Source organism: Zosterops lateralis (assembly GCF_965231275.1).
Source record: "Zosterops lateralis genome assembly, chromosome: 32".
Lineage (NCBI taxonomy): Eukaryota > Metazoa > Chordata > Aves > Passeriformes > Zosteropidae > Zosterops > Zosterops lateralis.
The window spans coordinates 127166-141589 of record NC_139792.1 but is presented as its reverse complement, the minus strand read 5'-3'; the positions used below and the strand labels follow the sequence as shown (position 1 = coordinate 141589).

At 65.0% G+C, this 14424-nt stretch overlaps 3 protein-coding genes across 3 annotated transcripts; 2 read left to right on the top strand and 1 right to left on the bottom strand.

The window, feature by feature from the left end:
* Window positions 1-1297: 1297 nt before the first annotated feature.
* SP7 (Sp7 transcription factor) lies at window positions 1298-2291 on the top strand (the record flags this gene model as incomplete). Its single annotated transcript, XM_083881167.1, is given in 2 exon segments — window positions 1298-1399; window positions 1401-2291. Coding segments are annotated over 2 exon segments (993 nt in total).
* Window positions 2292-4994: 2703 nt separating this feature from the next.
* AAAS (aladin WD repeat nucleoporin) lies at window positions 4995-10586 on the top strand. The gene is made up of 16 exons (XM_083881097.1): window positions 4995-5279; window positions 5767-5894; window positions 5977-6032; window positions 6145-6236; window positions 6525-6571; window positions 6970-7068; window positions 7623-7766; window positions 7891-8011; window positions 8154-8278; window positions 8448-8508; window positions 8758-8848; window positions 9219-9312; window positions 9438-9505; window positions 9612-9693; window positions 10045-10129; window positions 10341-10586. The coding sequence occupies exons 1-16, from the start codon at window positions 5157-5159 to the stop codon at window positions 10473-10475; spliced, it is 1551 nt and encodes a 516-aa protein (XP_083737223.1). The 5' UTR covers window positions 4995-5156; the 3' UTR covers window positions 10476-10586.
* A 1313-nt stretch (window positions 10587-11899) lies between these two features.
* MYG1 (MYG1 exonuclease) lies at window positions 11900-14415 on the bottom strand (the record flags this gene model as incomplete). The annotated part of the gene is made up of 7 exons (XM_083880968.1): window positions 11900-12353; window positions 12430-12611; window positions 12824-12946; window positions 13022-13171; window positions 13550-13709; window positions 13778-13890; window positions 14230-14415. 7 exons carry the CDS (start codon window positions 14413-14415, stop codon window positions 12173-12175), a joined length of 1095 nt encoding a protein of 364 aa, XP_083737094.1. The 3' UTR covers window positions 11900-12172.
* Between the last annotated feature and the right edge of the window lie 9 nt (window positions 14416-14424).

Genomic DNA, 14424 nt, shown 5'->3' with positions numbered 1-14424 from the left:
GGGACCAGGGACTGGGGAACAAGGGGGACAGGGAATGGGGAACTGGAGCCGAGGACCAAGAACTGGACACTGGAGGTCAGTGACAAGAGACCGGGAATTCAGGACCGAGAATTTGGGGCCGGGGACCCCCAGAGCAGGGGCTGGACCCCTCCACAGCGGGAGGGGACACGGGAGGGGTCAAGATCCCTGACCCAGCAGGAGCTCCGAGGGGACTGTCACCCCGAGTGGCAGCGGCCACTCCTGCACTGAGCTCCCTCCATCCTCAGCCCGCAGCTCCCGGGGCTCCTTCCCTGCTCCTTAATTTCCCGGCGCAAGCGGAGCTGATTTATGGGAGTTTGACACTATTTTAAGCGTGCGCCTCCGTTTGCCGCTCGCCCTGGTTTTAATTACCTCGGCTCTCGCGGCAGGGCAGCGTTCCCGGGGCACAGGCCTGGCCCTTGTTATCCTTGGAAAACCGGGAGCGCGCTTGCGGCCACGGCTGGGGCCGGCGTAAAAATAGGCGCAAAAACCACGGAAAAAAAAAATTAAAAAAAAAAAAAAAAATAAAAAAAAATGAAAGGAGGGCAAAGGCGGGGGGGGACACCCTAAATAAAAAACCCAAACAAACAAAAAAGCCGAAGTGGAAATGCCCCCAAAGCGGATGAAGAGATGAGTTAAAAAAAAAAAAATAAAATAAAGGGAAGGCTGGGGGTGATGGGGACGAGGGACAGCTCAGGATACCCCGGCCCAGCCCGCGCAGCTGAAAGCCATGACGGGTATAAAAGCAGAGGAAGTCACCCGGGGAGGGGGGAGGCCGCAGCATAATTCGATTAAAAGGCCATAAAGGCAGGAGGAGCCGAGATTGGGGGTGGAGGGAGGCCCTGCCACCAGCACAACCCCACAGCAGCCCCTGGAGAAGGAAGCCCCTTTGGGGGGTGCCAGGGTGGCCTCAGCTCTACGGGGAAACTGAGGCAAAGGGGATGGGGAGCACTGGGGGTGGTGGGTGGCACTGGGGGTGGTGGGGAGCTGCTGGGTGACCCCGCACTGGCTGTCCAGCGGGGCTGACACCCCAGTACAGCTGCCCCCAGCAGAGCTGACCCCCAGGACGGGTCCCCCCGAGGCACAGGGTGCCCCTCAAACCCTGTCCCCCTTTTCCACAGGCTGGCGAGTGCCATGGCCGCGAGTCCCCGCTGACATCGGCCCCAATCCTCGGGGTGAACCCACTGACATCGCCCCCTCTCTTTGGGGTGTCCCCGCTGCCATCGCCCCCCGCTCCTCGCCCCCCGCCCCTCGGGCCGGCCCCACTGCCATCGCCCCCATGGGTGACTCGTACGCCGCCGCCTTCCCCAGCGCCCCGGGGCTGCTGTCGCCGTCCGCCAGCCCCCAGGCCTCCCCCGGCCCCTACGGCCCCGACTACGGCCCCCTTCGGCCACCCCTTCCCGGCGCCCTCGGGGGCCCAGGAGGTGCTGGGGGCTCCTGTGGTGGTGGCGGCCAAGGGGCACCCCCCGGGCGAGTGCCTGCCGGGGGTCTACCCCTCGCTGGAGATGCCGCACCCCTACGGCTCCTGGTACAAGGGCGGCATCGGCGGGGGGCTGCCGGGGGGCTCCGCGCCCGCCGCCCCGTCCTGGTGGGATGTGCACCCCAACGGGGGCTGGCTGGGCGGGCCGGGGGGCGCCGAGGGGCTGCAGGGCTCTCTGCAGGGCCAGCCCACCCTCAGCCCCCCCCTGCCCAGCTACAGCTCCGATTTCGGCGCGCTGAACCCCCCTCCTTACAGCAACGCCCCCGCGGCGCCCCCCGCCCCTAAAGCCACGCCGGGAGAGACCCCGAAGGGTCCCCGCGGCGGCTCCTTGGGGGGACGCCCGGCCTGCGACTGCCCCAACTGCCAAGAGCTGGAGCGGCTCGGGGGCCCTGGGGGGTCCCGGAGGAAACCGGTGCACAGCTGCCACATCCCGGGCTGCGGGAAGGTGTACGGCAAAGCCTCGCACCTGAAGGCGCACCTGCGCTGGCACACGGGGGAAAGACCCTTCGTGTGCAACTGGCTCTTCTGCGGGAAGCGCTTCACCCGCTCCGACGAGCTGGAGCGGCACGTCCGGACCCACACGCGCGAGAAGAAGTTCACCTGCCTGCTGTGCAGCAAGAGATTCACCCGCAGCGACCACCTCAGCAAGCACCAGAAGACCCACGCCGAGCCCGCCGGGCCCCCCAAGGCGCCCCCCGGCCCCGAGCAGCCCCCCGCGTCCCCCCGGCCGCCCCCCGCCTCCCCCGGCAAGGACGGCGGCAGTCCCGAGGCCGGGAGTTTGTTGGAGATTTGAGCCTTTCAGCCTTTATTTTTATCCTCCTCCTCCTCCTCGTCCTGTGCGCTGCTGGGGATATTTATTATGGGGTGCTGCTCCCCCAGTTCTCTCCCCCTCCCCTCAATTCCCCAGCTCGTCGTTAGCCGTTCTAATTTATGTCTTAAATTATGGGGGGGGGGCTCTCCCAGCGCTCTGGGGCTCACGGGGGGGTGTCAAGGCGAGACTCCCCCCTTTCTGTTCTCCCTTTCACCCCCTAAACCTTGTTGCCCCCCAACCCTCGCCTCGCCCCCCGCACTCAGGGACAGGGTTTGCCCCCCTCCCCCAGCCTAATGTAACATCTCCCCCTCTTTTTTAGCTGCCTGCCCCTCCTGCCCCCCAGAAAAAAAGCAATAAAATGATTGAGAGTGGAGCCGGGCCCCCCTTCTGCAGCTGGGATGGGTTCAGCTTCCCCCTCCCTGCAGGGCTCCAGGGGAAACTGAGGCACAGGGGGGGCATGGCCCTGCTCAGGGTTGCTGTGTCCCCCTTCTCTGTGGGTGGCAGGAGCTGAGTGGGGTTGGGGACAAGCCCAGCTTGTCCCCTTGTCCTCAACCCCTGAGGTGCCACATCCCTGTGGTCCCCTGTGCCTCTCCCCTTTCCCAGGAGCCCATCCCCGTGTCCCCAGGCCCGTGTTCCCCTGGTCCCTCTGTCCCCATGTCACTCCTCGTGTCCCCAACCTCAGGGACAGCCAAATCCAGACAGGCTCGGGGCCCTGACAGGCCTTGTCCCCTGCCACGCGTGTCCCCACCAGCCGTGTCCCCACTCCCAGGGACATCACACACGTGTGTGCACGGGAACATGCGTGTGCACAGCCCTGTGCCTCAGTTTCCCCTCCTCGGCCCATTCCAGGGTGCACGTGGCAGCACGAGGCACATGGCGGGGCCACGTGTCCCCAAGGACACCCCAATTTTGGGCGCTGTGGGCTGGCGGGGACCCCGCTGTGCTCCCCCTCCCCGTGCCCTGGGCTCCCGCCAGGCCTTTGATGCGCTCAGCCCTGGTTTGGGGCTTTTCCTGAAAAAAAATAAACCCAAAAAGCCACGGAAAAAGGGAAAAGGAGGAGGAAACGACCTCCTGTGCCAGCACAAAGCGGGGGGGGGGGACAGCTGCTGGCACATGGGGGGGACAGGGATAGGGGTGGCAGCAGGTCCCTGTGCCAGCCCAGGGTGAGTCACAGTGGCCACGGGCTGGCCAGGACCCTGTCCCCAGGGAAAGGGGGACAAAGGGTGGGGAAACTGAGGCACGGAGGCATCAATGGAGTGGCAGAGCTGTCCCCAGGGTGACACTCGGGGGGATTTAGAGTGGCACTGCCACCTCTCCAATCCAGCCACACCCTCCCCGGCACAAATTCACCCATTTCGGGGGTTTCCCTCCCCAAAAAAACGCCATCCCTGCCGCTGCTCGCCGTGGGTGGGCCAGTGCCAAGCGGGGCAAGGAGCCACGTCCCCGAGCCAAACCCCGGCCCGGCGGCCACCGAGGGCTCGACCGCCCGGAGCCTCCCAAACCACAGAGCCCAACCCCATCCAGAGACCCCCCAAACCCCACCGGGGACCCCCCTCCGCCGCCACCACCGGGTATTTTTTTTTTTTTTTTTAATTTTTTTTATTTTTCCCGTCTCGCTGCCCCATCAGGGCCGGGTTTGGGGGGGTCCGGGGGACGCCACGAGGCCACGCCAGCCCTGCGGTGGCTCTGATGTCGGCGCCATCCCAAAATCGTCGTCTCCTATCGAACCCCGCTCGCTCCGTAACGGGCCAGGAATGTGGGGCCCCCCTGCCGCAGCTCCCCCCTCGCCGCCTTTATTTAATATCCTGAGAAAATTAAAATAACTCTTGCGGCCGCTAAGGAAAACACGGGGATAAACACGAGAAAAGCGGGAGCCACGGGAGAAGGGCTGAGAGGGAGGCAAAGGGTGGGGGGCACAGGGCGGGAGCGGCACCCCGGGGGACACGGGGACAAGAGACACCGGGGGAGGTGGCACTGGGGACACCGGGATGCTCCGGGAGCGGGACCGGGGGTACCCACAGGACACGGGGGTATCCTGGGGGTGTCCCGGGGGTGTCCCAGGGGGGTCCCGGGGGTGTCCCGGGGGTATCCTGGGGGTGTCCCCGGGGGTGTCCCAGGGGGGTCCCAGAGGGGTCCTGGGGGTGTCCTGGGGGTGTCCCAGGAGTATCCCAGGGGTATCCTGGGGGTATCCTGGGGCTGTCCCGGGGGTGTCCCGGGGGTGTCCCAGGGGTATCCCAGGGGTCCCGTCCCTGTCCCCGGGGGTCCCGTCCCTGTTCCCGGTCCCGGTCCCAGCCCAGCTCCAACACCACGTGGCCCATCGGCCGCAGACGCCCCTCGCCCCGCCCACCCCGGGGAGGCTCCTCCTCCCTTAAAGGGGCAACGACTGTAACAGCGGCCCCTTAATTTTGATTAGTCCCCGTTACAACCGGAGAGCCACTAAATCACCAGTGGAGGGGGTCTGTGCAGAGTACCCTGATATTGTCCCTCCCCTGAGGTAGAAAATGTGTAAAGGGTGGCGTTGTCCCCCCGTGAGCACCCCGCCTTTTCCCCAGGGGAGCCGCGGCCCTTTTAATTCCCCTCCCACAATGGAGGGCGGCCGTGAGGGCGGCGATCGGCGCGAAGCGGGAGCGGGAAGAGGTGAGGGGAGCCAAGATGGCGGCGCCGGGGGGCTGAGGGCGGGGAGCGGCTGAGGGGGAGCCGGGGGGAAATCGGGGGGTTCCGGGGCTTGTGAGCGGCTGAGGGGCGGAGGGACCGGCGGGACCGGCCTGGAGCCGGCGCATCCCGAGGGCACCGGAGGTTTCAGCTGTCACTCCCACCCCGGGCTCGCCCCCAGGCTCGGGCGCCGCCATGTGTTCCCTGGGGCTGTTCCCGCCGCCGCCTCCCCCTGGGGATGTCACCCTGTACGAGCTCAACAACGCCCTGGTCTGCGGCCGCCTCAGCGAGCAGATCCCGCTGGCCTTCCAGAGCCAGGTGAGACCCCCTCCTTCCCCTCCCCAGAGCCAGGTGAGACTCCCGAGCCAGGTGAGCCCCCTGCTCCCAGAGCCGAGCCAGCCCAGCGCCCTCCAGCCTTGGCGGTGCCACATTTGTCCCCTCAGCTCTGTCCCCTCTGCTGGGGTCACTCTTCCTCCAGCTACCCTCAGGTTGTTCCTTGTGCCCCTTCTTTGCTCCCATCGCCGTTTGTCTCCTGCCCTGGGGAGGCCCCTTTGCCGCCCCTCAAGGCTCAGGGGGGCTCAGGGGTCTCTGGGCGCTGCAGGTGCCCGAGGAGCCCCTCAAGGCTCAGGGGGGCTCAGGGGGGCTCTGGGTGCTGCAGGTGCTCAGCCTGCCCAAAGAGCCCCTCAAGGCTCAGGGGGCTCTGGGTGCTCAGCCTGCCCGAGGAGCCCCTCAAGGCTCAGGGGGCTCTGGGTGCTCAGCCTGCCCGAGGAGCCCCTCAAGGCTCAGGGGGCTCTGGGCGCTGCAGGTGCCCGAGCTGCCCGTGCTGACCCTGCCCAAGGAGCCCCTCAAGGCCCACGGCCGCCTGGAGCCCACTGCCCGCCCGCCCTTCATCCACCACCGCGAGTCCCTGTGGAAGCGCTGCCTCAGCGCCTGGTGAGTGCCCCGCTGTCCCCGGGCAGCCTGATCTGTCCCCAGAGGGAAGGGACAGCGGGCAGTGACCACAATCTCCCCGCAGGCGTGACACCGGGCTCTGCGGGCTGCTGCGGGAGCTGGCCAGCGCCGAGGAGGAGGGTGAGTTTGGCCATCTCCTGGGTCTCTCTGTGATGCTTTGGCTGTGCCCTGCTGCCCCTGCCTGTGTCCCCTGTGGTGCTGGCGGGGACACTGAGGGTCCTGTGCCCGGCAGGGCTGCGGTGGCTGTGGACGGGCTCGAGCCACGCGCTGGCCGTGTGCCGCTGGCTGTCCTCGCTGCACGGATCCCTGTTCCCACATCTCTCTGTGAGTCATTCCAGCCTCCACTCCTGCTGCGGGAGGCAGGGCCATGGGGAGCAGCGATTTGGGGTGGAGGGTGGTCCCTTTCCCTCTCAAATCCCTCCCAAAATGCTCCTCCTGGTGATGCCCAGCTCCAGACACTGCTCCTTCCTCCTCTGGTGGAAAATGGACACTGGGAAGGTGTTTGAGGAGCAAAGGGCTCCAAGAGGGGCCTGAATGCAGGTGGGGGAGAGGCTAAAAGGGCTGGACACTGGGGGTTCTTGCTGCCAGCTCTGTGTTCTCCTCTCCCTGCAGCTGACCAGTGAGGACATGATTGCAGCCTTCTCCCAGACCGTGGACTGGTGAGTCCTGGGTGTCCCAAAATCACCGTGTGGGGGTCTGGGACCACCCCCCAAGGGTGGGGGTACAAAGACAGGATGGGCCCGTTTGGGTGGGCTCACCCATTAAAGACAGATATTTCCCCACTGGCTCTGCCCTCATTTGTGTGTCCTGGTCAGAGAGAGATCAGGGTTAAAGGACATCAGAGCCTGCAAAATTCCTTCTAATTCTAACCCCAGACTGTGATCACCAGACCCTCAGCAGAGCCCTCTGAGTAGTTCCCAGAAACAGGGAATTTCTCAAAGTAAACGGTCCCATTGAGCAGCAAAAAGGAAGTTTTATTTCTCTGGGGACTCTGGGCAGGGTCCTTGCCAGCCCAGGGGGTTCTGGGGGGTCTCAGCCTGCCCTGTTCCCCCTCCAGGGCTGGCTGCACCATCCGGGCCTTTGCCTGGCACCCCCACACCAACAAATTTGCTGTGGCTCTTCTGGACGATTCCATCCGTGTCTACAACTCCAGCAGGTGAGGCTTTGTCCCGGGGCAGGCACTGCCCTGGTCCTGCTGCCCGTGGCCTCCTCGCACACCTGGGCTCCCATTCAGCCCTCCCTGCTCCTTTCCCACTCTCCCCCGAGCCTGAAGAGCTTTGCCTTTCCTTTCCCTGCCTGCTCTGTAGCTCTGGGGACATCCTGGGGGTGTCACACAGCCCTGGGGGGTGGTGACAGCACCAGGGGACATGGGCTGATTGTCCCCTGTCCCCCAGGTCTCCCTGCTCCCCCAGGGAATGCCAGTCCCTGCTCAGGAGAAGATTCTGCCAGCTGTTCCTGCAGCCCCCCCAGGTGTCCCCAAGTTGGGATTTCTGGCCAGCCTGGGCCCTGTCCGGGGTGGGGACTGCTGGGCTCAGTCACACCAGGTGACACACACACCTCTGGTGTCACCTGGCTGGGAATTCCTGTCCCCACACACAAGGCACACCCCCCTCCCTCCCCAGCCTGCTGTCCTCCCTCGCTGTGGCTGCACCAGGGCTCCCAGTATCACCTGTCCCCTCACCTGTCCCCTCCTCTGTCCCCTCCTGGCAGTGCCACCGTGCCCTCGCTGAAGCACCGCCTGCAGAGGAACGTGGCTGCCATGGCCTGGAAGCCTCTCTGTGCCTCCATCCTGGCCGTGGCCTGCCAGAGCTGTGTCCTGGTGTGGCACCTGGACCCCACCTCCCTCTCCACAAGGTGACAGCTCCCACTTTCCCCTCCTGGCTGTTGTCACCCCATTGGGGTTGGCCTTTGGGACAAGGCCACCACCATCCTGCCAGCAAATCCCAAATCCTGGGGGCTTCTCCCTCTTCTTTTGCAGACCCTCGTCGGGCTGTGCCCAGGTGCTGTCCCACCCTGGGCACAGCCCTGTCACCAGCCTGGCCTGGGCACCCAGTGGGGAGCGGCTGCTCTCGGCGTCACCCGTGGACACGGCCATGCTGGTGAGGACCCTCCTGGGGACACCAGGGGACACCAGGGGACATTCGGGCTGGGCACAGGCAGTGCACACACCTGCACCTGAAATCTTCACTCCGTGTTCCCTGATCCCGGGGTCACCATTGTCCTCTTTGTCCCCTCCTCCAGGTGTGGGATGTGTCCACCGAGACCTGTGTCCAGCTGCAGTGGTTTGGGGGTGGCGGTGTCACCTACTTGGCCTGGTCCCCTGATGGCAGCAAGGTGCTGGCAGCCACGCCCTCGGCCGTGTTCCGGTGAGCTCCTCATCCTCACTCCAATCTGGATCCCAGATTTCCTCCCTGCTCCCATTCCTGTTGTGGGGACAGAGTGGGGGATGATGGGCTTAGACATCGTGCATTCCCAGAGCAGCAGGATTGGGGCAAATTCCCAGGAATTCTGCTCCCTAAATCCCATCTCCTGCAGGGTGTGGGAGGCCCAGATGTGGACCTGTGAGCGCTGGCCCACCATCAAGGGACGCTGCCAGGTAGGATGGGATATTCCCCACACAGGGAATCCTTTAGGCTGGAAAAGCCCTCTGGGATCACCCAGGCCAACCCCTGGCACTGCCAAGGCCACCACTGACCTGTGTCCCCAAGTGCCACATCCACAGGGCTTTTAAATCCCTCCAGGAATGGAGATTCCACCCTTGCCTTGGGCAGCCAGCCCAAGAAATTGAGGAAATTTTCCCTAATTGTGGGAATCTTCCCAATATCCAATCTGAACATCCCTTCAGACAGGGTGCTGGAGCCCCGATGGCAGCCGGCTGCTCTTCACCGTGCTGGGCGAGTCTGTCATCTATTCCTTGTCCTTCTCCGAGTACCGGGGTGAGTTTGTCCCACCTGGAGCTTCCCAAGGGCTGGGTAAAGCTCCCAAATGACCCCACAGCTTTGGGGTGAGGAGCTGGGACACACAGGGGGTGTTTTGGGGTCTCCAAGCATGGAATCTCTGGAATTCAGCTTTTTCCATCCCTCACATTGCTCCTCACTCTCAGTCACAGTTGTGGGGTCTTGAAGGGATTTCAGGGAGACTCCAGTGGGTCCAGGGCCAGACTGGGGGTCCTGGTGGTTGCTGTTCCTTGTCCTCCATTCCAGCCACTCCTGGGACACCAGCACAGCTTCTCTGAAAAAGAATTAAATTAATGACCACCTGGGAAATCCAGCTGGATTTATGGAGTGTGGATTTCTCCCCTTTCAGGGGAAATGCAGGGGCAGGTGGGAGGCTCCAAAACAGCCTCGATCGTGGCAGACCTGTCTGAGACCACCTTCGAGACCCTCTACGGGGAGGAGAGGTGGGTCTGGCTGGGGCACCCAGGGGCACAGGGGGGTCCCTGCTCCCCCTGGGAGCCACCCCTCGCTGCTGGGGACACCCAGGGTGGCCTCTGCCCCCCAATTTTGGGGACTTGTGCTGTTCCAGGATCGGAGGAGAGATTCATTCCATGGTGTGGGACCCCACTGGGGAGAGGCTGGCGGTGATCATCAGAGGTCAGTCCTGCCCCGTCCCTGGGTCTGTCCTGGCAATCCTGCTGCCCGCAGGGAGAAGGGACACGGGGGGGACAAGGGAGAGCCTTGGTGCTGCTGTCCCCTGCAGGACACCCCGAGTCCCCGGGCAGCCAGCCGGCCATCGCCGTCTTCCGCACCCGCAACAGCCCCGTCTTTGAGCTCCTGCCCTGGTGAGCTGCGGGCCTGGGGGGCTTTGGGTTCATTGCAGGGGGGGTTGGGGTTGTTAGAGCAGGTTTGGGGTGGGTTTGGGTTCATGGCAGGGCCTTTTGTGTGGGTTTGGGTTTTGTTAGAGCAGATTTGGGGTGGGTTTGGGTTTTGTTAGAGCAGAGGGTTTTGTGTGGGTGTGGGTTTGTTGCAGCAGATTGGGATAGGTTTGTCCTTTCCCAGTGCATGCCCTTAGACCCCAAACACCCCCAATTCCCTGGGAATGGGCTGTTTCCCCTTAGACCCCAAACACCCCCAATTCCCTGGGAATGGGCTGTTTCCCAGGCCATAACCCCAGCTGTTCCCCCACCCCACAGCGGCTTCGTGCGGGGTGAGCGCGGTGCCCGGCCCCAGCTCATCTCCTTCCACCCCTGCTTCCCTCAGGGCGCCCTCCTGACCGTGGTGAGTCCCTCCCCTGGGTATTCCCAGTCCCAGGGGACACTGGTGGCACTGGGAAGGGGCTGGGTGGGATCAGGGTGAGCCATGAGCCAGCGTTGGATGTGGCACTTGGTGACAAGGCCTGTCAGGTCACGGGCTGGACTCAGTCCTGAAGGGTTTTCCCTGTTTCTGTGCTGTTTGGACACTCACCCCTGTCCCACTCTCTGCTCTGCAGTGCTGGTCCTCAGGGAAGATCTCCCACATCCCCTTTTTCTTCGTCAGCGCCCTGGAGCCCCGCGCCAGCCCCCGCCGCAGCCCCCTGCCCGTGCTGGGCAGTGTCAGGGAGCAGCCCCTCTTCTCCGAGCTCTGACCCTGCCCTGCCACCCCAGGGCCTCCTCCTCCTCCCTCCTCTCCCTCCAGGAGCCCCCAAACCTGCTCAGGGGTCTGGCAGTGCTGCTCCTGCCCCAATTAAAGGTGGATTTTTCCCTCCTTCTCCTCTTCTTTCCTTGCCCCGATGGGATTTGAAGATTTTCGGGGGCAAATTTGGGAAGTCCTGTGGGTCAGGAGGGGCTTTGGGGGCTGCAGAGTTGTTTTTTGGGGCAGTTCTGGGAACTCACAGAAGCTGTTGGTGTGATCCCGTTGCAGTCCATGGGCCAGGGCTGCTCTTTTGGGGTCAAAGACCCCATTTTGGGGAAAGGTGATGGTTGAAGGGGTTTGGGGTGGGGGGATTTTGGCCACACACACAACCCCCAGGCTTTCTCTTGAGGGTGAGCAAAAGTGAACTAAAACCCCCAAAGTGAACCAAACCCTCTGTGTGTCCCTAAACCCAACCCTGGCGGCCCCAGGGTGCTCGTGCTGCCCCATGTGAGCCCCCCAGAGGGGATTAATGCTGCTGGGATTACACAGCCTTAATCCCAGGATTACACTGCACTGGCAGGACAGGGAGAGCACAGAGCCCCTGCTCCCCCCACCCCAACAGCCCCAGGACCCCCAAAATCCTCCCCAGAGCCAGGGGGAGACCATTCCCCCTCCCACAGCATCCAACCCCTTCCTGGGGCCAGGCAGGAGCATCCAGGGGTCCAGGAGTGATCCAGGGGGATGCAGGAGTGATGGAGGAGAGATCTAGGGGTGATCCAGGGGTGATGGAGGAGGAATCCAGGGGTGACCCAGGGGTGACCCGAGCTCCAAACCCACCACAGCTGCTGGGGCAAGCCTGGCGGGGCTTCACCCCTGGGGCCTGCCCGGTTGGCTCCCGGTGCCGCCGCTGAGCAGCTCCAACTCCTCCTCCTCCTCCTCCTCCGGGTGTGGCCGCGCGGCGCAGGGCAGAGCCCGCAGGTGCTGCAGGTGCAGCCGCGTCTCCTCCCGGCTCCGCCGCACGAACCGGCCCACGCAGACCAGGACAGCCCCCAGCCACCCGCCCACGGCCACCAGCGCCGCCACATCGGGTGTTCTCACTGTCCCCACGCCCGTCCCCAGCGTCTCGTTGTGGCCGCCGGGTGGAGCCTCCCCCGGGCACCGGGAACCGCCCCGGGGGTGCTGGGGCAGCTCCAGGAGCAGCAGCAGGAGCAGCCCCGCCGCCCGCATGGCCCCGGGAACAGCGCGGTGGGAGGGGACACACCGTGACCCCCCCCTGCAGTGCCGGTGACAGGCGGGATCGCCCTGGTGGCAGCGGGGGGGTGGCACTGGTTGTTGTCCCCGTGTTTAGGGGGGATCACGGCTGTCCCTGAGCCACAGGAACCCCACAGTGTCACACAGAGCCTCCTCAACAGCAAATGCACTGGGCACATACTGGTTTTTACTGGTGTTGGCAGCACCTCGGTGCAGGGATGTGACAAGAACGGGGACAAACACCCAGGAAATGGTGCCAAAAAGTCTCTGGCTGGGCTGGCACCAGTCCAGCATGGAGGGTGGATGCTCTGAGACCCCCTGGAGGAGCTGGTTCCCCCCCCAGCACAGCAGATCCCTCGGAGAATCCAGGATCCAAGCAGGAACGGTCCCTGCAGCGTCTCTGGGACCCCACACCAGGCCAGGGGCTCCTTTTTGGGGTGACCCTGCTGGGGAGGGGGCTCACACACTCTCTGTGCTCCGCCCGAGTTCCAGCGTCCTCCGGGCCATCTCCAAGGCCCCCTCCCGGGTCCGGTTCCCCCCGATGAAGCCGCTGGCATGGACGAAAACACAGTCGGGAATTCCGGCCAGCTCCGACAGCGCCTCATCCCGGAGCCCCCGCCAGGCCTCGGGCAGGGGGAGCCTGTGGGGGGACAGAGGGGTTGGAGTGACCCCGGCCCTGGGGGGGACAGTGGCAGGGCCAGGGGAGGGGGTCTCACCGGCTCTGGAAGCTGTGGGGGGCTGTGGGGACGCTCTGCACCCGCCACTGTCCGCTCCGGTCTGGGAACAGCACGAGCTGCAGCGGCCTGGGCAGGGCCAGCTCCCGCTCCAGCTGGAACAGGTGCTCCTTCCAGGGACAGCCACCCTGAGACAGCTCCAGGACCTGCCCGCTGGTGTCCACCTGTGGAGGGGACACACTGGGGACATGGAAGTGACTCCCAAATCCCCCCTGGGCTCAGCGTCCCCAAAGCTCAGAGTGCCCTCCTGCAGGGGCCATGCAGGATACAGGGTGCAAAGGCTCCCCTGGGAGGTTTGTACTGAAGGATTTTGGCCTCCCCACATCCCAATTCTCCCCCAGAATTCCAGACTCCCCCCAGGCTGGCTCAGCATTACCTCAAAGCGACGCTTGACAGCCTCTTCCACCAGTGCCCGTGCGGGCAGCCAGGCCCTGTGGTAGAAATCCACCCGCTCCAGGAACTCGCTGCCCACCAGCTCCATGGCCCTCCTGAACCCTGCCTGGGGACACGGGGGTCAGCCTGGCCCCCAGCAGGGTGTCCCTGACAGGGGTGATCCCCACAGGGCTGTCCCCACCTCGGTGTCCTGGTCGGGGTCGTTCCAGCGGGGGTTCAGGTGCCCCACACGGGCGCTCAGGGTGGTGCTCAGGGCGTAGCGCGGCTCCCCTGCTGCCGGTGCAATCCCGTTATCCATGGCATCGATCTCCTCCACAAAGTTCTCGTACAGCTGGGGACAGTGGGGACAGTGAGGGGACAGGGGCATGGCATCAATCTCCTCCACAAAGTTCTCACACAGCTGGGGACAGCGGGGACAGTGAGGGGACAGTGAGGGGACAGGGGCATGGCATCGATCTCCTCCACAAAGTTCTCGTACAGCTGGGGACAGCAAGAAGGGACAGTGAAGGGACAGTGAGGGGACAGCAAGGGGGGTCAGGGGAACAGCAGGGGACAGAGAGGACAGTGAGGGGACAGCAGAGCTCAGCCCAGCTGGAAGCCCATCTGCCCCATCTGCCCCCACAAACTGTTCCCCTTTCTCCACCGAGGACCAGCCCTGGGCAGAACTGTGACCCCGGCAGTGTGACAGACCCCCCGCCACCCCTGTCACCTTGTCATAGAGCGCTGTGACCACGGGCCCGTCCTCGGGCTGCCCCAGGAGCCCCGCCAGGATCTGCGACCCGAAGTGACAATAGACGAGCCCGGCGCTGCTCAGCTTCGTGCTCCAGGGCTTGTCCGGCCTCAGGCTCCGCATGGACTCCGTGAAGGACCTGCGGGGCCAGGAGGTCACCCCAGGACCCTCGGGGACGCCGCTGTCCCCAGGGGAGGGGGGTCTCACCTCTGGTGGTGGTCGTAGCGGTGCCGCCCCGGGTCGTACTCGCCCCCCACGTCCACCACCACGTCACAGCCCGCCAGGCGCTGCGGGTCCCGCGTCCGCACGATCTCCGCGTCCTGCGGGGGACACCGGGCTGAGGGTCCCCAGGGACACCGGGCTGAGGGGCCCCAGGGGCACCGGGGACCCCCCGGGAGCGGCTCCTGGTGACCAGGGACACCGGGGAGGGGGAGATAGGGGTAACCCCCAGGTGATACTGGGACCTCGAGGAGGGACTGGAGACAGAGCAGCGACTCCGAGGAAGGGCCGGGGACACGGGGGTGACCCCCCGGTGGGACTAGGGACACTTGGGCGGCAGCTGCGTGAGTTCAGCTGTCACCACGTGGGACCGAGAGAGGAACACCCCGGGCCCCGGCCCCGCACGGTGCCCCCGTCCCGCTCATGCCCCGGGGCCGTACCCGGTAGCGCGGCAGGAGGCGCAACAGGAAACACGCCAGCGCCTCGTCGCAGTGGAAGGTGCCGTCGTGGGTGCCGATGCGGGGGGCGGGCTCGGGGTGCGGGCGCTTGTGCCTGGTCCCGGTGCCGGTTCCTGTCCCGGGGGCGGCCATGACCACGAGCCGGGCGGCGCGCGGGAAACCGCGCATGGCGCCACC

Coding starts and splice junctions, on each gene's coding strand:
- AAAS (XM_083881097.1), top strand. CDS start 5,157: ATGTGTTCCCTGGGGCTGTTCCCGCCGCCGCCTCCCCCTGGGGATGTC. Junction 6,237..6,524: donor CCCTGTTCCCACATCTCTCT/GTGAGTCATTCC, acceptor CTCTCCCTGCAG/CTGACCAGTGAGGACATGAT. Junction 8,509..8,757: donor CCATCAAGGGACGCTGCCAG/GTAGGATGGGAT, acceptor ACATCCCTTCAG/ACAGGGTGCTGGAGCCCCGA.